General features: G+C 46.6%; 1 protein-coding gene across 2 annotated transcripts in view; it reads left to right on the top strand.

Annotated features, from left to right (window-relative positions):
• The window catches only part of RPRD1B (regulation of nuclear pre-mRNA domain containing 1B), a 145,295-nt gene that overhangs the window by 24,395 nt on the left and 95,327 nt on the right, over window positions 1-25,573 (top strand). The window contains exons 2-3 of one of the 2 annotated variants that reach the window (XM_075349808.1): window positions 12,955-13,084; window positions 17,796-17,834. In XM_075349808.1, coding sequence (XP_075205923.1) covers window positions 12,955-13,084; window positions 17,796-17,834 — 169 coding nt within the window. The remainder of the gene's footprint in view (window positions 1-12,954; window positions 13,085-17,795; window positions 17,835-25,573) is intronic. The other variant, XM_075349809.1, reaches the window with a different exon arrangement.

The following is a 25,573-nucleotide window of genomic DNA, read 5'->3' as shown; positions in this document are numbered from 1 at the left end:
CTCTGCAGCATCGCATTGTCAGATCACAATCCCTAATTACACAGAAGTGCGGCTGTTTACATGCCGGGGAGGTAATTAATTTCTTCCACCGAGGAAATATCCCCTCATTAGATTTCTTGTAATAAATAGGCCATGTCTGGTGGCATAAGAGTAATGTAAACATCAGGGAGACACTCGGGCCTTGGGCTCTCCACTGCCGCAGAATGCAATGTATGTGACAGAATAGCGCTTCGTGCCCCTCAGGGAAGCCCACGGACTCCGCCATTGGAGTAACATTGGTGACTGGCTGATTTAGGCGCTGTTCCCACCATGAGGTTTCGGTGAGTTTCTGAGGTCGGAGATTTTTTGCACCTATTAGGTCCTGTGCGCACTGGAATTTGATTTTCTTCAGAAAATACCGCACCCACATTTTTGCCGCTCTTTTAAAATGTTTCTTTTTTTTTATTATTTTTATTGTTACTTTCTCCTGGTGACTTGAGCCTGTGATTGATTTACAGCAGGTACAATACACTGCAAAAATAAAAAAAAATTGTCCCATCTGTTTAGAAAAGTCCTAACCGTTTCCAGGCAAGCACCTGGATGTATGAATCCCATTGCCATTCCTAAAGGCGTTCTGTCATGGCGTTTCCGGTAGACTAGACGAACGTTCTCCAACCCTCTGCTCCACAGAAGAGGAAGCCAGAGACCGGTTCAGGTCCGGACAAAGTCTCGCCAATATCAATCCCTACAGATGACTTATGCGCTTACCATTGCCCACTCACGAATGAGTTGCAGGTGTGAGCGTATTTTTGGCAAAAACATTGCTATGTAAATCTGCTCAGTTGTGTAACCGGCGTTCTGAAGGCCATTTTGTTTGCTCCACATAATGTGAAATCACCTCTTCACCTTTTGTTTTTAATAAGATGAAAGTTAAGATTTAAAGGGGTTGTCCAGACTATGAAAAAATGTTTGAAAAATCTCTGACTGCTATAAATGAGGAAGAGTTCATAATCCTCCCCACCGATCATGTGCAACGCTGGGTTTACCCGGCATTGCACGTGATCGGTGAGGTCGATTATCAACTCTTCATAATCTCTAGAATGGGAGCAGTGGGGGATTGATGAGCGCTTGATACCCGTGATACAATTTATCAGCTGATTGGCTGTCACCGTATCTCATCGCTCGCTATTAGGGTTGTAGGATGTTATTTGGCCAATCATTGCAATGTTAGCCGGTTACCCAGCACATACATTCTGGTTTTACCAAACGATTGGTGTTAAAAGACAAAATTAGTAATTAGCAGTTTTCACTCTGACCACTGGGGTAATTTTAGACTCTACTCCTACGGAAGTGTTTACAGCAGCTTCATTATTATCAGAGGCAGGATTACAGTGACAGTTAATGCCTTTATACAATGCTGATAACACAGGATCCACCAATCACAACTGATGATTTCACAGTTTAGCAGTCTATAAGGCTAAGTTCACACTTCCGTTGTTTTGCATCAGTCACAATCCGTCGCCTTGAAGAATTACAGTATCCTGCAAAATATTTTGCAGGAATCCAGTTTTTCCCCATAGACTTCTATTAGTGACGGATTGCGACTGATGCTGCTGCGTTACATCCGCTGCGTCACGGTCAGTCGTTTTTTTAACTGACCGCCGGGTGGGAGCAACGCAGCCTGTAACGTTTTTTAAGCAGCGCAATCTGTAGGATTTTGCTGCGCATGCTCTCTCTGGCTCCCTGCACCCGTAACCAGGATACACATCGGGTAACCAAGCAATGCGCTTTGGTTAGTTACCCGATATTTACAGTGGTTACGTGTGCAGGGAGCCCGCGCTAAGCGGTGTACGCTGGTATCCAAGATAAATATCGGGTAACCAAGCAAAAAGTGCTTTGCTTTTAGTTACCCGATATTTACCCTGGATACGTGTGCAAGGAGGCCGACCCTTCCCCACTCAGCTTCGCCCCCTCCCGCACTCCGCATGTGTACACACACTCACTCACACAAACACACACACACACACACACACACACACAGCTCCGCCCCCCCCCTCGCGCACTTCGCATGTGTACACACACTCACTCACACACACACACACACACACACACACACACACAGCTCCGCCCCCCCCCCTCGCGCACTTCGCATGTGTACACACACTCACTCACACACACACACACACACACACAGCTCCGCCCCCCCCTCACGCACTTCGCATGTGTACACACACTCACTCACACACACACACACACACAGCTCCGCCCCCCCCTCGCGCTCTGCCCCCCGCACACAACGGAGTCCGACAATGATTTCTGTTCTTTGTCAAGCAACGCATGTGACTGATGCAAAACAACGGAAATGTGAACCTAGCCTTACTGGTAATGTGAAATAGGAAATTAGTGTCTACAATAACCCTAGTGGCTGGTCACTGTCATGGCTCAAATGAGCCGCGCACATGCACAAGATTACCATTAGCTGGCAATGAGGCCGGCTCATGGAAATCATTATCACGCCCACAGGGGCAAAGTAACATAGAAAGAGGGCCGACTAGTCTGGCGAAATAAGGCCCCTTCGGCTAGTCACAGGACTAATTAGCTAAGGAAAGTGAGGTTTATAAGTATTTTTTTTTTTTTTTAAAACATTCATTCATATTAGTGAATAATGTTATACGGTAATGGAGTTCTAGTATACAGGTATCCATGCTGCTGGTTTGTAGGGCATAGGTGACCTGACAGGTTGTCTTTAATGTAAATGCTTTGGACTGCTTGAAACATACAGTCAGGGCCAAAAGTGTTGGTACCCTTGAAATTTTTCCAGAAAATTATTGCGATTACACGTTTTGTTATACACATGTTCATTTCCTTTCTGTGTATTGGAACAACTCAGAAAAACAGAGGGGGAAAAAAGGCAAATTGGAAATAAATTCACACAAAACTCCAGAAAATGGACCAGATAAAATTGTTGGCCCCCTCAACTTAATATTTGGTTGCACACACTTTTGAATAAATAGCTGCAATCAATCGCTTCCTGTAACCATCAACAAGCTGTTACGTCACCGCCGGAGTCTGCTCCAGCGACTTCTGCTCCGATCACCAGGCGTCGCCGTGTTCCTGCCATGGATGGTGCTGGTGATGGGAGAGGAGTCGATGCCAGCGGCACCAGTGGGCGCAGGCTCCGATCATCCACTGGGCTGGGTTAGCTTGGGATCTGCAGTACCGCTGGCTGACTGTGGGTGGCATGTGTCTTCCAGCTGAAGTTGCCAGCGTTCAGCTACAGCCAATGGGAAGACACCACACCCTTTTTATTCCCCCTCCTGTCACATGATTACTGCCAGATATAGTTCTGATTTTCCTGGCTCCTGTTACGTCCTATTCTGTTGGTGATTCCTGTGTTGACTTCTGTGTGTTTTCTGACTACCTTTCTGCCTACTGTTTTTGTACCTTTCTGCCCAACCCGGATCTGACCTCTGCTACGTTTGCTGACTACGTCATTGCCTGCCGATTCTGTCCCTGTTCCGCAATTCCTGGTTTGACCCTGCCTGACTACTACTCTCATCGGACTGCAGCCTTCCACAGGTAGTGATCTCCAGGGTCCTGTGTAATTCCAAATCCCTGTATAGGGGTTAAAGGGTTTCAGGGTTCTGGGGTCCTACTTGGTGAGTGGCTTCCCTCTAGCCTCCCCTTTACAGCCCATCTGAGTCTGTGGATCCAGGCAGGCGTTAGTTACACAAGCTCCTTTAAACGACTCAATTGGAATTTCGGGACACTCTTTGCTTCGGGACACTCTTTGCTTCGGGACACTCTTCTTCTTTTTTTTTTTTTTTATTTGGGGGGACACTCCTTCTCCAGGACCAGGACTCTCATATTTGAAGGGCACCTTCTCACAACAGCAATTTTAAGATCTTTCCACAAGTGTTCAATGGGATTTAGATCCGGACTCATTGCTGCCACTTCTGAACTCTCAATCTTTTTGTTTTCATCCATTTCTGGGTGTTTCTTGAAGTATGTTTGGGGTAATTGTTCTACTGGAAGACCCATGACCTTGGACACAATCCCAGCTTTCTGACACTGGGCATTACATTGCAATCCAAAACCCTTTTGGTAACCTTCAGATTTCATGATGCCTTCACACAGTCAAGGCACCCAGAGCCAGAGGCAGCAAACAATGCCAAAACATCTTTGAACCTCCACCATATTTGACTTCAGGTACTGTGTTCGTTTCTTCGTAGGCCTCATTCCGTTTTCAGTAAACTGATGTGCTTTACCAAAAAGCTCCATCTTTATCATCTATCCACAACAATCTTTCTCAGAAGGATTTTGGCTTACTCAAGTACATTTTGGCAAACTGTAGTCTTTTTTTTGTGTTTGTATCAGCAGTGGGGTCCTCCTGGGTCTTCTGCCACAGCATTTAATTTAATTCAAATGACAGTTTGCACTGACACTGATGCACCCTCAGCCTGCAGGACAACTTGAATTTCTTTGCACCTTGATTGGGGCTACTTATCCACCATCTGTATTGTCCTCCATGTTGCTCATTGTCCCTGTGTAGAGCAGGCAGGTAGTTTGGCAACTACCTGCTTGTTAGTTCTTAACCACATAAACAAAAAATAATGGAAATCCTGGATAACCCATGGGTATATCTGGGACTAAATAAAAAAAAAATGCGACTAAGCACTAACAGGCAGGTAGTTGCTACCTGCCTGTTGCGCCGGGTGCTGTTTTACGCCAGCACAGAGTGGTCACAAACTGCTTCTGTCGGTGATACAATGGTATAGTCAACAGAGTGAAGGCTTCTTTTCTGCTCTACTCATAGACCGGGCAGGAGTGCCGATGTCATGCTGATTGAAGCAGACTCCCTGCTGCCTAACTGAGAGAACCATCTGTCAATCAGCATGACGTCGGTGGTCCCGCCCCATCTATTGAATAGAGAGGACGAGAAGCTGCCGCTTTATTGTTGCAACCTCCATGAAAGTGGCTGAATCTGTCTATGCGGGCGAAGAACCCAGCAGGGCACAACAGGCACGTAGGGAGCAACTACCTGCCAGTTAGTGCTTAGGCGCATTCTTTTTTTTTTAAAGTCCCTGATATACCTTTTTTAAGTAGCAGCAGGCAAACTATGTGCGAGCTGACTCCTTGCACCCTCTTTTCATATTAGAGTGGCTTGTTTTCATATGCACTATTGATTTATGAATCAAAATTAAAGCGACGGTTCCTCTTAAAGCCTTTTGCCCTGAAAAAACAGATACTGATGCTGGCTCTGTAAAAGGTTCTCTATTTTTAAAGTTAGTCAATGAACTGAAGGGGGGCTAAAAAAGAAACATGTAGCCACCTACTGGACTAGTCCATGACTGCTGCAGCAATATGTGGTCGCTGATTGGCTGCAGCTTTTACATACATCCAAACAGTTTCCCCCTGTTCGGACAAAATATAATGGAGCTTTTGCACTGGACGGTGGCAGCCCTTCAATGTAAGAGCTGATTGGTGTTCATTTAATACCGTTTTGACCGGCAGTCCAGAATTCCTGTGATGATCAGTAGAGGATCATACTGTGCACATAAAGCATCCTTATTGGCGGCACATTACTAGATGATGTCCTGCGGAGCACGAGGATTCACAGAGTTTACACATTTCACAGCCAGACACAAAAATAGTCCCCTGCCTGTTACACATGGACGGCCCCTTGTAAATGAATATTCCCCTGCCTGTTAAACATGGACAGCCCCTTGTAAATGAATATTCCCCTGCCTGTTACACATGGACGGCCCCTTGTAAATGAATATTCCCCTGCCTGTTACACATGGACAGCCCCTTGTAAATAAATATTCCCCTGCCTGTTAAACATGGACAGCCCCTTGTAAATGAATATTCCCCTGCCTGTTACACATGGACAGCCCCTTGTAAATGAATATTCCCCTGCCTGTTACACATGGACGGCCCCTTGTAAATGAATATTCCCCTGCCTGTTACACATGGACAGCCCCTTGTAAATAAATATTCCCCTGCCTGTTACACATGGACAGCCCCTTGTAAATGAATATTCCCCTGCCTGTTACACATGGACGGCCCCTTGTAAATGAATATTCCCCTGCCTGTTACACATGGACGACCCCTTGTAAATGAATATTCCCCTGCCTGTTACACATGGACAGCACCTTGTAAATGAATATTCCCCTGCTTGTTACACATGGACGTCCCCTTGTAAATGAATATTCCCCTGCCTGTTACACATGGACAGCCCCTTGTAAATGAATATTCCCCTGCCTGTTACACATGGACAGCACCTTGTAAATGAATATTCCCCTGCCTGTTACACATGGACAGCACCTTGTAAATGAATATTCCCCTGCCTGTTACACATGGACAGCACCTTGTAAATGAATATTCCGCTGCCTGTTACACATGGACTTCCCCTGCTTGTTACACATGGACAGCCCCTTGTAAATGAATATTCCGCTGCCTGTTACACATGGACGGCCCCTTGTAAATGAATATTCCCCTGCCTGTTACACATGGACGGCCCCTTGTAAATGAATATTCCGCTGCCTGTTACACATGGACAGCCCCTTGTAAATGAATATTCTGCTGCCTGTTACACATGGACATCCCCTTGTAAATGAATATTCCCCTGCCTGTTACACATGGACATCCCCTTGTAAATGAATATTCTGCTGCCTGTTACACATGGACATCCCCTTGTAAATGAATATTCCCCTGTCTGTTACACATGGACGGCCTCTTGTAAATGAATATTCCCCTGCCTGTTACACATGGACAGCCCCTTGTAAATGAATATTCCGCTGCCTGTTACACATGGACAGCCCCTTGTAAATGAATATTCCCCTGCCTGTTGCACATGGACGGCCCCTTGTAAATGAATATTCCCCTGCCTGTTGCACATGGACAGCCCCTTGTAAATGAATATTCCCCTGCCTGTTGCACATGGACGGCCCCTTGTAAATGCAGACGTCTGCCTTGTAAAATAGAAGTAGCCGATAACCCCCCTTCCACTCCAGTGATGTGGACATTGCGTCCCCTGGGGATTGTGTGACTTTGTTTATGCCACTTGAGCCTTGCAGCTACTTGGCCGCTGCGCTCTAACAAGCAGAAGAAGTGAGAATAGCAGCCACTGATTGGCTGCAGGCTTCATATGGCGAATCAATGTCCCAGGAGCCCTGGCTCCAATATGGCTGGAGGGGAGTGTATGGTATTTTTATTTGATAGTGGGCAATATGGCGGGGCCATGTAGGCCCAGGATTTTTATAATATTTTATGATGTACCAATAAAGCTGCAGTTTTACGGAACACCAGAGTGTCAGAATTTCTTCAATTTATTAAAAGCTGGGGAATTTTATAGGGAAGGGGCACTGGGCAATTCCACTCCAGATTGTATGCAAATGACTTATAACCCTTCCAAAATGCTTTGGCAACAATAACTGCTTCTCTAAGAGCCTTGCTGATGTCTTTCCTCATGGGCATTGTGTTTGTTGACTAATACTGTACCTGAATACTCCAGACCAGCAAACTGGCAAAACTTCTGCTTTTATAGAGCTGGTCACACTTTCTAGTAAACAATTAATGAAATATATGTAATCAGTGGCTGCTACTTACCCTCTTGATTCCTATTGAAGCAGTAAGGGTGTACTTATTTTTACATACTGCTTCTGTATTTTGGCCTAGTTTTTGATAATGACAGTGTAATTTGTCACGTGTCATTCACCTGAGGTTGCACATACACCTAATTTTTAGACCACCTAAGGCCCAGATATTAATAATAATAATAATAATAATAATAATAATAATAATAATAATAATAATAATCATTTCCTGATATGTGAAGCCACAAGATTCGAGGTGGGTGCACTTAGTTTTGCTTGTGACTGTTGGCTTTACATTCCTATATCGGGCCCCTACTGTTTCTTTGCTTATCTCACTTGTCATAGGCGTACAGTTATTTTTCTGGCACTATTGTGTCCTGCGCCATCACATGCTGTATGTAGTGCTGTGTCACGGGGATAAGGCGTAGCTCATCACATACCTATCTTACAAACCTGGACACTCCCCTTGGGCTCCGTCTGCTTGCCATACATACAGCATGTGATGGGGAATGCCACATTAGTGTGGAGCATGGAATTGGAGGGACAGAGCGGAGACCGCACAGGCTCGATCACCGGCCGTAGGAGTTATCTGTACACTCTTATGCACTTAGCCTATTTAAAAGGGTTGTCCGGGTTTTTTTTTATGGAAGTCTGCAGTCACTCTGTGTTGTGAGGTTTATCCGATGCCGGTGGCATCACCAAGCCAGCCATAGTGCAGTCACTTGATCGCTTGGTCTCACCGCTAGCACTGGACAATCTTGACATTGTGCATATTTCTCTGTGAGTATTCACAAGTCTGAACTTAAACCTGGAAAACCATATTCTTCTATGGGTGCTGTTTTTGGGTTGGTTTGTTTTTTTTTACCTCCAATCGGACTTGTACAGTATAATACAGTCCTGTGCTTTGTGGGGGGGGGGCCTTCCTGTGCTTTGGGGGGGGGGGCCTTCCTGTGCTTTGGGGGGGGGGCCTTCCTGTGCTTTGGGGGGGGGGCCTTCCTGTGCTTTGGGGGGGGGGCTTCCTGTGCTTTGGGGGGGGGGCCTTCCTGTGCTTTGTGGGGGGGGCCTTCCTGTGCTGTGGGGGGGGCCTTCCTGTGCTTTGGGGGGGGGGCCTTCCTGTGCTTTGGGGGAGGGGCCTTCCTGTGCTTTGGGGGGGGGGCCTTCCTGTGCTTTGGGGGGGGCCTTCCTGTGCTTTGGGGGGGGGGCCTTCCTGTGCTTTGGGGGGGGGGCCTTCCTGTGCTTTGGGGGGGGGGCCTTCCTGTGCTTTGGGGGGGGCCTTCCTGTGCTTTGGGGGGGGGCCTTCCTGTGCTTTGGGGGGGTGCCTTCCTGTGCTTTGGGGGGTGCCTTCCCGTGCTTTGGGGGGGGCCTTCCTGTGCTTTGGGGGGGGCCTTCCTGTGCTTTGGGGGGGGCCTTCCTGTGCTTTGGGGGGGCCTTCCTGTCTTTTGGGGGGGGGCCTTCCCCGTGCTTTGGGGGGGCCCTTTCCCGTGTTTTGGGGGGGGCCTTCCCGTGTTTTGGGGGGGGGCCTTCCCGTGTTTTGGGGGGGGCCTTCCTGTGCTTTGGGGGGGTGCCTTCCCGTGCTTTGGGGGGGGCCTTCCTGTGCTTTGGGGGGGGCCTTCCTGTGCTTTGGGGGGGGCCTTCCTGTGCTTTGGGGGGGCCTTCCTGTCTTTTGGGGGGGGGCCTTCCCCGTGCTTTGGGGGGGCCCTTTCCCGTGTTTTGGGGGGGGCCTTCCCGTGTTTTGGGGGGGGCCTTCCCGTGTTTTGGGGGGGGCCTTCCCGTGTTTTGGGGGGGGCCTTCCCGTGTTTTGGGGGGGCCTTCCCGTGCTTTGGGGGGGCCTTCCCGTGCTTTGGGGGGGCCTTCCTGTGCTTTGGGGGGGGCCTTCCCGTGCTTTGGGGGGGGGGGCCTTTCTGTGCTTTGGGGGGGGCCTTTCTGTGCTTTGGGGGGGCCTTTCTGTGCTTTGGGGGGGGCCTTTCTGTGCGCTTTGGGGGGGGCCTTTCTGTGCGCTTTGGGGGGGGCCTTTCTGTGCGCTTTGGGGGGGCCTTTCTGTGCGCTTTGGGGGGGCCTTTCTGTGCGCTTTGGGGGGGGCCTTTCTGTGCGCTTTGGGGGGGGCCTTTCTGTGCGCTTTGGGGGGGGGCCTTTCTGTGCGCTTTGGGGGGGGGCCTTTCTGTGCGCTTTGGGGGGGGCCTTTCTGTGCTTTGGAGGGGGGCCTTCCTGTGCTTTGGGGGGCCTTTGTGCACATGGGGCCTACATAGACTGTTAGATCCGTGCATGAATTGTACCACAGTTCTTGTTGTGCATCCTAGAACCCTAGGGCGCCACTACAAATCCCCGCATGGATCTTGGCTGACTCACACCAGTAAAACGTCTGGTGACCCTAATATTGTCTACGTTTGCACCATCGCTTCCCACCCACCAAACAGGCCCAGCAGTCATTGCGGGGAAGCGATATCGGAAGGGATGCATAATAAAGTTTAACTGCGTCCCAGTTACTTACATTTATTTTTTGGCAGCTTTTTAATAAAATCCTGAACGCATGATAATGGTCTCCTCAGGGTCGTTATTGGGGATAAAGCATTTCCTATTCATTGCACTCTTCCTATCTTTTTGCGAGAATGGGTGAATAAATCAGAAGGCTGCGGAAATCCTTTTTCTGTATCCGACATCCTGACCTTTCTTGATGAATGCACAATAATCCGCAATACACTTACGTATTCAGTGACCGCTCAGGCGAGGAATGCGCCAAACAGTGCGTATTATATGTATGATCTTCAATACACATAATTTTTCATTCTAATGGCCCTTAATATCACTCAGTTGGGTAATTTGCCGGCGGTTGCCTTGGTAATGCAATCGCTCCAATCATTCTGTAATGTTTGATGAATCAAGTACCATTCGTGACACTTGGACTCTATCTCTGTAAATGGCTGTATCCGGCATAATCACAATACAAATGGAGAGCTAATCGCAGTCAAAGAGCTCCGATGCCTTTGAGAACTGAATTACAATTTCAGCTCTAAAGTCTGAAAGACATGCGTGTTAAAGGGACGCTAAATCTTCTTCATAGCTGGAGCGGCTCGTCATAAAGTGAGGGAAGAAGTCACTTTTGTTATGAAAGCCTTTAGTTCTATTGTGCGTCGCCGTCCAGTTTTGTGCGCAGAGACGGCGAAGGAGACAATGGGTGTTTTTTGTTTGCCGTGGGTGCGTCGAGGAATCTGTGCACATGTGTGGATGTATGCATACACATGGAACAATCCACTTTCTCCTGTCTGCACCACCTATATCACAGACGTGTGTGGATGTACAGTACAGACCAAAAGTTTAGACACACCTTCTCATTTCAAAGAGTTTTCTTTATGTTCATGACTCTGAAAATTGTAGATTCACATTGAAGGCATCAAAACTATTAACACATCTGGAATGAAATACTTAACAAAAAAGTGTGAAACAACTGAAAATATGTCTTATATTCTAGGTTCTTAAACGTAGTCACCTTTTGCTTTGATTACTGCTTTGCACACTCTTGGCATTCTCTTGATGAGCTTCAAGAGGTAGTCACCGGAAATGGTCCTCACTTCTCAGGTGTGCCCTGTCAGGTTTAATAAGTGGGATTTCTTGCCTTATAAATGGGGTTGGGACCATCACGAGTGTTGTGAAGAAGTCTGGTGGATACACAGCTGATAGTACTACTGAATAGACTGTTAGCTGCTTTTTTCTTGCCATAATACAAATTCTAAGTAAAGAAAAACGAGTGCCCATCGTTACTTTAAGAAATGAAGGTCAGTCAGTCCAAAAAATTGGGAAAACTTTGAAAGTGTCCCCAAGTGCAGTGGCAAAAACCATCAAACACTACAAAGAAACTGGCTCACATAAGAACCGCGCCAGGAAAGGAAGACCAAGAATCACCTCTGCTGCGGAGGATAAGTTTATCCGAGTCACCAGTTTCAGAAATTGCAGGTTAACAGCAGCTCAGATTAGAGACCAGGTCAATGCCACACAGAGATCTAGCAGCAGACACATCTCTAGAACAACTGTTAAAAGGAGACTTTGTGCAGCAGGCCTTCATGATAAAATAGCTGCTAGGAAACAACTGCTAAGGAAAGGCGATAAGCAGAAGAGACTTGTTTGAGCTAAAGAACACAGGAATGGACATTAGACCAGTGGAAATCTGTGCTTTGGTCTGATGAGTCCAAATTTGCGATCTTTGGATCCAACCCCCGTGTCTTTGTGCGACGCAGAAAAGGTGAACGTTTGGACTCTACATGCCTGGTTCCCACCGTGAAGCATGGAGGAGGAGGTGTGACGGTGTGGGGGTGCTTTGCTGGTGACACTGTTGGAGATTTATTCAAAATTGAAGGCATACTGAACCAGCATGGCTACCACAGCATCTTGCCACGGCGTGCTATTCCATCCGCTTTACGTTTAGTTGGACCATCATTTATTTTTCAACAGGACAATGACCCCAAACACACCTCCAGGCTGTGTAAGGGCTACTAAGCAGAGTGATTGGGTGCTGCGCCAGATGACCTGGCCTCCACAGTCACCAGACCTGAACCCAATCGAGATGGTTTGGGGTGAGCTGGACCGCAGAGTGAAGGCAAAAGGGCCAACAAGTGCTAAGCATCTCTGGGAACTCCTTCAAGACTGTTGGAAAACCATTTCCGGTGACTACCTCTTGAAGCTCATCAAGAGAATGCCAAGAGTGTGCAAAGCAGTAATCAAAGCAAAAGGTGGCTACTTTGAATAACCTAGAATATAAGACATATTTTCAGTTGTTTCACACTTTACGTATTTCATTCCACATGTGTTAATTCATAGTTTTGATGCCTTCAATGTGAATCTACAATTTTCAGAGTCATGAAAATTAAGAAAACTCTTTGAATGAGAATGTGTGTCCAAATTTTTGGTCTGTACTGTATGCATACCCATGGAACAATGCACTTTCTCCTGTCTGCACCACCAATATCACAGAGGTGTGTGGATGTAAGCAATACACATGGAACAATACACGTTCTCCCAGTCTGCACCAATATCGCAGAGATCCGTGTAGCCGGTTTCCCTGGCTTCCAGACTGGGATCGCTCTGCAGATCGCCCATTATGTGATGGACACCTCTGTTTGTGTGCCGTTTGGCATCATCTAGATTTCCCTCTACAGCGCACAGACCACGATAATGACTTTTCCAGAGAACCGCTATTATTGCTCTGCACTAAAGGGAAAATGCCGCCTTTCCTCTACACCAGTGTTTCCATAAATCTCATGTAGGGGGAGCTGTAACTGTAGGATAAATGGTAGATCTGGGAAACATGCAGGGATGGTGGGTGTTTGGCTGCTTTGTAACATTGCGCGGGTTCAGTCACTTAGTCGATTAACCCTTTATTTTCCAGCAAAGGCAAGTCGAAAGCTGACGTTCCTGTATTTGGCCAACGATGTCATTCAAAACAGTAAACGCAAGGGACCGGAGTTCACGCGGGAATTCGAGAACGTTCTGCTGGATGCCTTCACTCACGTGTCCAGGTACGGAGGGGCTAGTGGTGGATATATCACTTCCCTGGCGGGCTGGTGGTCTAATTTTTTTTTTTTTTTACCCATTGAGCACCCACACCCTGTTTTCCCCAACTGATCAACACTGCACTGTATTGTCATCTGTCTACAAGGATGAGGATTGAGCTGTAATACCAGACAAAACCACATAGTCTTGGGTGGCGTTGTTTTGATTACTGCAGTGAAGGGGCCAGGGTATTCTAATGGGCAGCATAGTCTTGTCTTACATCTGATCGTTGGGAATATTAGCGGTTTCTATTTCAAGTCTATGGAAGTCATTATTGCTAGTGCCTTTAAAAATATAAAATTGGCCTATAGTACTGACTAAATAGTTCCTTATTAGTTTTTGCTGCATAATTTAGGGGCAGAGACCCTGATTCTAGTGTTATTTACTGGGCTACTTGTTGCAATTAAATCAGTATTTTATCAGCAGGAGATTATCACTAGAGGACTAGTTGTCTCATTCCATGTAGTCCCCCTGCTCAGTATAACCCCAGCTCCACCACTGATTGTCAGCTTTCCATCTATGCACAGTGTATAAACAAGGCTGCCAATCAGTGGTGTTGGTGGCGTTATACAGAGCTCGGCATTCAAAGAACTGGTAGATCTGCAGGAGAGAAAACTGGGACATATCACTGGAATCAGGGTGTCTGTCCCTAAATCATGCTGCTCTCAGATTAGTTAATAAAACCCTGGTGATTATGTATGTTTAAGTCATTGGCCATATTGGCTACCTTTGTTGTAGGCTCACTCCCCTAAGGAGACTCTTAAATCCAGTAAAAAAAAAAAAAAATTACAAAATATTAAATTAAAAAAAAAAGTTAAAATCACCCCTTTTGCCCCATTTAAAATAAAAACATTCTAAAAACAACACACATTTGGTATCACCGCAGTCAGAAATGCCTGATCTATCAGACTATAAAATGAATTCATCTGATCGGTAAACAGCGTAATGAGAAAAAGAAAATAAACTGCAGAATTTTTTTTTTATTTTTTTTTTTTTTAATAAAAGGTGATCAAAACTTTGTATATGTCTCAAAATGGTACCAGTAAAAACGAAAGGTCAGGGTGCAAAAAATAAGTTGCCAATGAGCTCCAAAGTCCCGAAAAAATGGAAACATTACTCGTACTGACCTGGGGAAGTCAGGTTTATTATATAGTGAACTTTTTTTTTTTTTTTTTTTAATTCACCGCATTTTTTTCCTGTTTTCCAGTACAATGTGTTGGAAAATGAATGATGTCATTCAAAAGTACAACTCATCCCTCATAAAACAAGCCCTCGTATGACTATATTGATGGAAAAATAAATAAGTTATGCCCCTTGGAAGAAGGGGAGGAAAAAAATTAAAAAGGGGTTAAAGATGGCCTCTAAGATGTGTTTCGGTAAATACTTAAGAGTCTGATTCATTATTGCATCAGTGCCTGTTTTTGTTTGTTTTTAGTGCCGGGCTACTTTCCTTTGTGTTATATTTGTTTCCATTTGTGCCTTTTTTGTAAAGTTAATTAATTTTGTGTGATCTTGTTTGTTTTTGTTTTTTGTTTTTTTGTTTTTTTTTCTTTTGTTTGTTTTTTTTTGTTCTGCATTGTGGCCACATATTAGGATTTCCAGTTTTCGCCTGGTTCAACATCTGCGACTTTTTGAAAAGTCACACAAAATTTGGCACAGATGTACAACACTCCCTCCTCCCTCCCTTAGAGGGATTTTATGTGTGTTTTTGTGGGGTTCTTTTTAATAATTATTATTATTTATTATTTATTTTTTTTGCTTTATATTAGAAGCACATTAAACAGTCACAAAACAGGTTAAACCACTCCAACATATGTATTTGTTTTTATCGTTGAAGTGATGCTTTTTTTTTTTTTCCCCCTAAGGTCCTTGCCCCCAAACTTATACTCACCCTCTGGCATTTTCACTTCCTATCACCGCCGCTCCGGTCGCTTTCCAGCGATCTGGGACCTTCCGGCAGCTTCAGTGTTTCATGGAGCGCGTTGGAGGGAGTCTATAGGAGCCTTGTTCTGGCTCTCATAGACTTATTTTGAGAGTTTGTGATGTAACTTCTGATTTCCTGGCAGTCAGTGTTGGTAAAAGGTGAAATGTCAAAAGGGGAGTGTATGGGACAGATTAGAAGCATCGCTCCAGCGCTGAAAAGGAACTAACACTGGAGTTGTGGTTTAAAGAGACTGTATTATTTTACTTTTATATTTTGTGTAAAATTCTTCAACTGCATGCACTATTTTTATTAATTTTGCTCTGAAAAACTTCACAAGATAATAAAAGTGACTTAAAGGGAACCTGTCACCAAATTTATAAGAATGAAGGCACTCACCGGTTCTTGCTGTGCAGGAATTTCTTTATTTACATGTGGAGGTTACACACTTGGGCTAGCAGGGAGGGGGAGGAACACCCGACACGTCAGACGACGGCCGTTTCGCACTTTCTCTCAGTGCTTGGGCTAGCGAGGAGTACCACCCGACACGTCAGACGACGGCCGTTTCACACTTTCTCTCAGTGCTTGGGCTAGCAAGGAGGACCACCCGACACGTCAGACGACGGCCGTTTCGCACTTTCTCTCAGTGCTTGGGCTAGCGAGGAGGACCACCCGACACGTCAGACGACGGCCGTTTCGCACTTTCTCTCAGTGCTTGGGCTAGCGAGGAGGACCACCCGACATGTCAGACGACGGCCATTTAGCACTTTCTCTCAGTGCTTCAGCTAAAGCACTGAGAGAAAGTGCGAAACGGCCGTCGTCTGACGTGTCAGGTGGTCCTCCCCCTCCCCGCTAGCCCAAATGTGTAACCTCCACATGTAAGTAAAGAAATTCTTGCTCAGCAAGAACCGGTGAGTGCCTTCATTCTTATAATTTTATCTGGATATGTCTCTCCTTGAATGAGCACCCTGGAGCAGCATGGAAACCTGCCTGGTTACTGATGGTCTAATGGACATTGATTGTATGGCAGGAGTATAACTGTGTTTGGAGCAGTGCCCCAGATTCTCTTCTATCTTGTGAAGACTGTCACCAAATTTGGCAACTATAAGCTGCACCCCCCACCAGTGAGCTCGTACATACGGCATTCCAGAATACTGTATATAAAAGCCAAGGCCGCGGTGTAGAACGTAAAAAAACACCTTTAGGCTATGTGCACACGTTGCGTAATTTCATGCGTTTACTCTGCGTATTGCACTGCAGCGTAAATGCTTGTGTCCTGCGTTCCCAGCACAATCATCTATATGAAGACTGCATAATCCATCCGCACGTTGCGTTTGAGAGCGCAGCGATTTGCATACTGAAATTTTGATCCAAATCGTTGCGCTCAAAAAAGCAGCATGTCACTTCTATTGTGCGCTTTGGGTGCTGCTCCCACTCTGTCTATGGGACAGGCAGCATCCCAAGCGCATGAAATGGGCATCCATTCTGCAGACACACTGCATCCATTACGCAGTGTTTCTGCAGCGATTTAAAGCACACATGCACTGCCAAATCGCTGCAGATTTTTTGTCACGACAGTACGCAACGTGCGCACATAGCCTTATATTCATCTAGGGGGTGCTCCGGTCCGTTTGGTGTCGTTGCTCTCCGGTTTGGCGCTTCATCTCTCCAGTTCGGTGCCTCCTTTCTACTGTGATCTCCATCCTCCTTCTTCCCAGCCCAGTATGGATGACACGTCTATGTCATACACACAGGCCAACATTGTGGTTCCTACGCAGGCGCACTTTGATCTGCCCTGCTGAAGACAGATCAAAGTACTGTAAAGCGCAGGCGCGAGGAAAGGTTAAAGACTGCCTGCACATGCGCACTACAATACTTGGATCTGCCCTGATCAGGATAGAAGGAAGTACGCCTGTGCAGGATTGCAATGCCAGCTAGTGTGCATGATGTAGGACGCGTCATGCACATGGGCCTCAGAATGAGGACGACGATCGCCGGAGAGAGGAGGCATGGACCAACAGCAGCAACACTCATCAGACCGGACCGTCCCTTAAGTGAGTATTATAAAAGTGATTTTTACGTTGTACATTGAGACCTAGGCTCTTATTTACAGCATGTTAGAATGCTGTATATAAGAGCCCAGTGGTGGTGGTCGCAGCTTATAAGCCCCAAATCTGGTGACAGGTTCCCTTTAAAAAAATTGCAAATGATGAATCGGGCCCTTAGTGTTCACCATGAAATAATAATTCTCTAGCATCTTTTCCTATAACTTTGTTACGCCATTCCGCTCTTATTCCTCCTGAGTATTTGTGAATAAATTGACAACTGGGTGTTCTGATCTCTTTAAAGGGGTCCCTGCACAGTGTCCGCCCTGATTGGTCAGTGACAGTCTGCAGGGACACACCCCCTTACCACACAGTTGTCAATTTATTCATACATTTCTAGGAGTGGAGCAGCACAAGCTATAGGAAAAGATGATCCAGAATGAGGATATCATTATGAACACACTTATTTACTAAACCAGAGGTTTTATTATTAAAGTTGTCTACATAAAAAGAATGTTCCTAACAATCCTGAAATCTTGCAGTTTTTCTTTTTTTTGAGTGCTCACAGTAGGCTGACGCTCATTGTTTTGTACAGGTCGCTTTTTCAGCAGGCGCCTCATCACAGACAGGATTACAATGAAATGTATCACTTTATATATAGATAACACAATAAGTGATGGTAACAGCTCACCTTCTCCTCCTCCTGCACAGGTCACTGAGCATGCTCAAAACACTGTCCAATAGAAATCGGTGAGTTTGTATCGCTAATGCAAAGCGGCTTTCTGGGGCTGCTGCTCACAGCTTCGTAAAGTAGCTAATTTTATAGTAATTTAAAGAAAATAAAATGTACCGTATCTAATCTCATAAAATAAAAATATTTGAGCTTGTTGTGTAATGACCAAATGTAATTCATTTCCTTTGACGCTGTGAAGATTTGAGGTTATGGGTTGTATTAATCACCTGGCAGGTTAATGATGCAACTATTTTATTTCTTCGGTACACCGTCTTACAGCAACCATATTTCTTATGCTCCTCTAGACGTTGGATACTACGACCCACGTGTGTCGAGCTCCAGCCGGCAACAATAAGTGCCTAGGATAGTTCCTCAGATCCAGACAATGGATACCACGACTGTAGCACATGTATAAAGCTATAATTTCTATAGTCCTTCCATGGGCACTAGGACCTGGCTGTAATCCATCCATAGGCACCAGGACCTGGCTGTAATCCATCCATAGGCACCAGGACCTGGCTGTAATCCATCCATAGGCACCAGGACCTGGCTGTAATCCATCCATAGGCACCAGGACCTGGCTGTAATCCATCCATAGGCACCAGGACCTGGCTGTAATCCATCCATAGGCACCAGGACCTGGCTGTAATCCATCCATAGGCACAAGGACCTGGCTGTAATCCATCCATAGGCACCAGGACCTGGCTGTAATCCATCCATAGGCACCAGGACCTGGCTGTAATCCATCCATAGGCACCAGGACCTGGCTGTAATCCATCCATAAGCACCAGGACCTGGCTGTAATCCATCCATAGGCACCAGGACCTGGCTGTAATCCATCCATAGGCACAAGGACCTGGCTGTAATCCATCCATAGGCACCAGGACTTGGCTGTAATCCTTCCATAGGCACCAGGACCTGGCTGTAATCCATCCATAGGCACCAGGACCTGGCTGTAATCCATCCATAGGCACCAGGACCTGGCTGTAGCAACAGATCCTCACCCCCCCACCTCAAAGCACCAACTCCTCACTAACCAAACGTGTAGCTTATTGTTGTACCTCTCCTGGGATCACCCTCTGGATGGGCAGAAGTGCTCATCACACCCACCTTCTTAGAAATTTTCTATATGAAGCTCAAACTATGAAGGTTCCAGAAGCCCAGTCTCTGGCCCTGTCTACAGGATTGTATATTAGAGAAGCCCCATGCACATAGGCATAGAAGACTCACAACCCCGTCTACATGCTGGACAATGAATCCTACTACAGGCCTGATTACATTAGAGTCCATGGATGCCATCTAGGATGACACACTTTGACAACCCCTTCCCCCTTCAAATTGTGTATCTTTAAACTGATGAGCAAGCAATCTAATAAAATACAACAATAAGATCAATGTAACTGGGGCTCCATGCTGTAAATGGTCCACTCTACGCTCATTAGTCTGTGGCCCGTTCCTCACAGAGACGTTTTATAATATCTGTCAATCAAAACTCACATAAAATAAATGTATCAATTTCCCACTATTTTTTTTTTTTTTTTTATATTTCCCAATGTATTTTACACCTGACTGATGTTCTGTCCTCTATTGAATGGCTAGACGTACAGAGACACGGTATGGTGGAGGCTATTTGCTCCATGACATTAAATTAGGTTTTATGCTGGATTATGATGCAGCGATCACGGACTTGGAATTGAGGAGGAAGTGTGAGATAATAGATTGCCAACAGCATTTGGCAGCAAACAACTTCCACATAAATCACTAGACCCAGGTCTCAGCGAGCAAAACTCATATTCAAGGCCATATATCAGCACAGCGGGAGCTTTCATCTAAAAGCTGATATATAAAAGAGGAGAGAAAACTTTAACACTTAAATGCTATCTCACCTGTTTTGTGGCCTTCATACATTCACGTTTTACTAAATCCACCCCTTCTTTCTATGTAGCGCACACATGCCTGCAATATAGTGTATCATTAATCTGCCTGCCCCTTCCACCTCGCAGCCGAGCTTAAAGGGAATGAATCACTATATATTCTATATTTTTACTAATTATATCTGCAGACTTTGTGTTCTGATTGAAGATTTGTTAACGCACATACATTATAATTAGGCGGCCATATTGCCGGTGTTGCTGCTCACTGCCTCGGATAGCAGATTTGGTTTACAGCAGTCTCATGAGCAGAGGTAGCTTCAGTAGAAAGCAGCGGATTGACTTTTAAAGGGAACCGGTCACTGCAATTTCTGTGCCTAAACCTGAGGCACGCTGCTGCTAGACTGTATGTTATTGCAGATCTAAAAGTGTAAGGTTTTGAAAAACACTTCTAAACCTCTTCTAACCATCATCTGGGCAGTACTGCAGCGAGGACTAGTCATGTTCTCCTTGTATTACCTAATTCATAACCCTCCCAGTATGTAAACTGCACCAGGCAGGACAAGGGAACCTGTCAGGTCCAATATGCAGCCAGAACCACACGCAGTTCTGGGTGTATATTGCTAATCCCGGCCTAACCGTCCCTTTATCTAGTAGTATAGATAAAGGGATCTTTAGAAAAGGTATTTCTAAAGATCCTTTATGATATGCTAATGAGTTGGGGGACTAGTCACAAGGGCGTTAGTTCCTGCACTCATTCCACCCACTTAGCATGGTAGCACACCCACAGAGGTGTACTAAAATGCTATTAAGTGCTCATTGCCCAGCGTCCTCATCGGTGATGTGTGTACCTGTACCTGTTGTCACCGCCTCAGATGCCAGATTTAGGCTCCATGCGCTTCTCCCGGCACGTACGGCCTTCAGAGAGGCCTAGTGTGCATCGCTGATGACGCAGGGCAATGGGCATTGAATAGCATGTTAGCATGTCTCTGTGGGTGTGCTAACATGTTAAGAGGGTGGACTAGTCAGGGGAAGTAATGCCCTTGCGACTGGTTCCTTTAAGGGCGCTTTACACGCTACAATATATCTTACGATGTGTCACGTCGTAAGTGACGCACATCCGGCATCGTAAGTTACATTGTAGCATGTAACAGCTACCTGCGATTGCGATTGAACGGTAAAACATTCATCGCATGCACGTCGTTCAATTCCTAAAATTTGAACGTCAGGTTGTTCATTGTACCCGGGGTAGCACACATCGCAGTGTGTGACACCCCGGGAACGATGAACAGATCTTACCTGCGTCCTGCAGCTCCCACCGGCAATGCGTATAGAAGGAGGTGGGCGGGATGTTAACGTCCCGCTCATCTCCGCCCCTCCGCTTCTATTGGCCGGCTGCCGCGTGACGTCGATGTGATGCCGAACGTTCCTCCCACTCCAGGAAGTGGATGTTCGCCGCCCACATTGAGGTCGTATGGAAGGTAAGTACGTGTGACGGGGGTTATTCGTTTGTGCGACACGTTCAACAAATTGAACGTGCCGCACATACGATGGGGGCGGTTACGATCGCATACGATATCATATGCTGGATCATATGGTGTAAAGCAGGCTTTTACTCATTAGCATATGATAAAGGATCTTTTGAAATACTTTTTTTAAAGATCTCTTTATGTATGCTGCTAGATACAGGGATGGTTAGGCCGGGATTGGCAATATGCACCCAGAACTGCTCGTGGTCCTGGGTGCATATTGGACCTGACAGGTTCCCTTTTAAGGCTAGGTTCACATTTCCGTTAAAATGTATCAGGCACAATCCGCGGCTATGGTAAACAACGCAATCCGTTTAGCGGATTCCGTTGGGTCCTATAGACTTGTATTAGTGGCGGTTTGCGACTGATGACCTTGCGTTGCATACGCTGCGCCGCGGTCAGTCGTTTTTGGACTGACCGCCACGCGGGAGCAACGCAGAATGTATCGTTTTTCGGGCCATCAAAATTAACCCACCGCGCAGGAATTCGTCGCAATCCATCACGCTTGTAATGTATTTCTATGGTGTTGGTTTCCGTCGTAATCCGTCTTACAACGGAATCCAGCTCTGGATTCCGTCATGCTCTACTGAGCATGCCCAGCATGTCTGTAACACCCACTGGGCTGTCCCAAACACAAACGGATCATGACTGATCCGTCAACAAACGGACACACAGCGGATGTAACGGACGCGACGGATCAGTTTTTTCACAGGATTCCTGTGAAAGGAATCCTGTGAAAAACACATCCGTTGCGTCAGTTGACATCCAAAAAACGACTGATCCGTTGCTTACGGACCTGACTGATTTAAATCAATGGAAATGTGAACCTAGCCTAAGGCAGAGTTGTCATGTTAGGCTAGGTTCACACTTCCGTTGTTTTGCATCAGTCACAATCCGTCGCCTTGAGGAATTACGGTATCCTGCAAAATATTTTGCCGGAATTCAGTTTTTCCCCATAGACTTCTATTAGTGACGGATTGTGACTGATGATGCTGCGTTGCATCCGCTGCGTCGCGGTCAGTCGTTTTTTAACTGACCGCCGGGCGGGAGCAACGCAGCCTGTAACGTTTTTTGAGCAGCACAATCCGTAGGATTTTGCTGCGCATGCTCTCTCTGGCTCCCTGCACACGTAACCCGTATACACATCGGGTAACCAAGCAATGCGCTTTGGTTAGTTACCTCATATTTACACTGGTTACGTGTGCAGGGAACCAGCACTAAGCGGTGTACACTGGTATCCAAGATAAATATCGGGTAACCAAGCAAAAAGTGCTTTGCTTTTAGTTACCCGATACTTACCCTGGCTGTGCAGGGAGCCTTAGGCTATGTGCCCACGCTGCGGAAAATGCGCAGATTTTGCCGCGGATTTCTCGCGGAAAAGCCACGGATTTCCCGAAAATCTGCAGCACAGCTACTCCCCAGCCATTTCTATGGCATTTGGGAAATGCTGTGCCCACGCTGCGGATTTTTCCGCAGCGGAAATCGTGCGGATTTTCGTGCGGAAAAATCTGCAGCATGTCAATTATTGTTGCGGATTTCTCCGCAGGGTCCCATATACTTACCTGCCTTGATAGAGACCCGAGTCACTTTCTCCGTCCGGTGTAGCGGCAGCAGCGCGGTGGATCCAGCCAGGTACAGGAAGGAAGAGGTGGGCGGGGCCTGCACGAGCTCCGGTCATGTGACAGCCGGAGCTAGTTCAGGCCCGCCCACCTCCAGCACAGTGCACCAGACGCTGCCTGACAGTGACCCGGCCGCCGGAAAGCGAGGTGCTGCATGATGGAGGTAAGTATGAGCACCCCATCACTGCAGCACTTGTTCTGCATTGAGGATGTAGTCATGGTACTGCCATGGTACTGTATCCTCAATGCAGAATGCCCGCACCATATCCGCAAGACATTCCGCTGTATATCCGCAGCATTGAAACAGAGAAAGTTCTGTTGCGGATTTCTGGGAGCACCTGCGGAATGTCTTGCGGATATATCCGCAGGACAATGTCCCCGTGGGCACATAGCCTCAGGCTATGTGCCCATGCTGCAGAAAATGCGCGGATTTTGCCGTGGATTTCTTGCGGAAATGCCGCGGATTTTTCAGAAATCTGCAGTACCGCTACTCCCCAGCCATTTCTATGGCATTTGTGAAATGCTGTGCCCACGCTGCGGATGTTTCTGCAGCGAAATCGTGCGGATTTTCGTGCGGAAAAATCTGCAGCATGTCAATTATTGTTGCGGATTTTCGTTCGGATTTTGCCTATTCAATTGAATTAAAAAAAATCTCAAAATCCGCGTCAAATCCACACAAAATCCGCACCTATGAAAAGGTGCGGATTCCGGGGGAAAGCTGCGGATTTTGATGCAGAAAAATCCGCAGATACAGAGTCCCGTGGGCACATAGCCTTACACTTCCCCACTCGGCTCCACCCCCTCCCGCACTACGCATGTGTACACACACACACACACACACACACACACACACCTGTCCCCAGCCCTGCAGTCCCCGCGGCACTGACGTCCTCAGTGCCACGGCCCCGCTCTGCTCCGCCCCCCCCCCCCCGCACACAACGGAGTCCGACAGAGAATTCTGTCCTTTGTCATCCGTTGTACAGCGCATCAGTCACATGCGTCAAGCAGCGCATGTGACTGATGCAAAACAACGGAAATGTGAACTAAGCCTTAGGAGACCAACTAGTCCCGCTACAGCCCCACCCTCATGACTATTCAGCGCTCTAATACTGCAGAAATGCCCCAGTTAAGTCACATATATCACAGTGACAGGTTCTCTTTTAAAGGCAGTTGTCCCGCTCACAGAAAAGATGCTCTCAGATCTAGGTGGCAACAGGTCTCATGGCCAAAAATGACTGCATGCTGCAGCATAGTGCAAACTAATGGGATTGACTTGTTACAAGGTACTACGACAAGCAAGTCTTAAAAAAAGCCAATTGATTCTCACTTTTTGCTACTTCCTTGTCAAAATCCTGGAACCTAGCAGGTTATAATGTGACCACCGTTCTATGCAGTATGCTGGGACGTAGCACCAGCGAGGGGTCTCCTGTATTGGAGGCGTTATCTTTCATTGTAATCCTACCATGTGATGAGATGACTGATGACCAGTGACCTCTACAGAATCAGGGAGATCAGCCTAGTGTGAGGGCCAATGTGAAATCGGCAAGGCCACCAGGGTACCTGCAGCGTGTCCCTAGCCCAATAACTCTGGATACCTATTCACAGACCGGTCACACTTGGCTTGGGGACAGGTAGTCCTGCTGGCTCTTTATCCGGTGGCCCTATACCTCTCTACCCCAAGTATAGGTTGATTATAGCGTGACACAGATCTTCCCGCTTTGCCGACGTCTGTCTTGGTAAACGTTTGTATTCCTTATGACTATTCCTGGAGCAGCCTTTCTTCGATTCCTAAATTGTGCCATTTCTATGATGGCTTTAACAAATGGGTGATAACATTTGGGGAGGTGTCCCTACTCAGGCGGGCACTATCCAATCAAAGCGGACAGTGTTTGGGATACACCCTTGGTAAAGTGAATGGTAACCTCCCAGTTGTCAATATAGTGATAATTTTGGAGTAGGAGTAAGAAAGGAACAGCGCAACCTATACCTTTAAGACAGAATGCTCCAGAAGTAGTGTTTTATGGAACATACACCTATTTACTAAAATAGACAAAACAGGAAATGTGACAGATTTCCCCCTTTAAGGCTGCACTGACTGAAGATTTAAAGAGAACCTGTCAGGTCCCCTATACCCCCCAACCCAGCAGCGTTCACATGGGTATGCCATTCTTCCCAGCCCTGTATAATGCTATTTACTAAAATCCATGTTTTCTTTCTATAGAGTGCTAATGCAAATTAGGCCTGTGACTAGTAGAAGGGACGTTGTTTCCCCAGACTAGTCTGCCCTCCTTCCATGTTATAACGCCTCTGTGGGCATGGTAACATGATTTCCACAAGCCGGCGTCATCGCAGCTCCCGGAAATCTTGCGCATGCGCACGGCTCATTTTAGCAGTGTCAGTGTGCCTCAGAAGCAGGGTATACACGTCCCGGGCTTCAGAGAGATACACTACACATGATCAGAAAAACAGCTGCCGTCATGAGCCACGCGCATGCGCGAGATTTCCAGGAGCTGAGATGGTGTCGGCTCATGGAAATCATATTATCATGCCCACAGAGGCGTGATAACATGGAAAGAGGGCCAACTAGTCTGGGAAACAACACCCCCTTGACTAGTCAAGGCCTAATTAGCATAGTGACAGCGCAGTTTATGCTGTAAATGCTTTTTTAAACATTGATTTTAGTAAACAGCATTAAACAGGGCTGATTTGGAGGGAATTTTGCCATACATATGAATTC

This window comes from Anomaloglossus baeobatrachus, chromosome 5 (assembly GCF_048569485.1).
Source record: "Anomaloglossus baeobatrachus isolate aAnoBae1 chromosome 5, aAnoBae1.hap1, whole genome shotgun sequence".
NCBI lineage: Eukaryota > Metazoa > Chordata > Amphibia > Anura > Aromobatidae > Anomaloglossus > Anomaloglossus baeobatrachus.
Note: the sequence above shows the minus strand (reverse complement) of the source record. Positions and strands in the feature narration are given on the sequence as shown.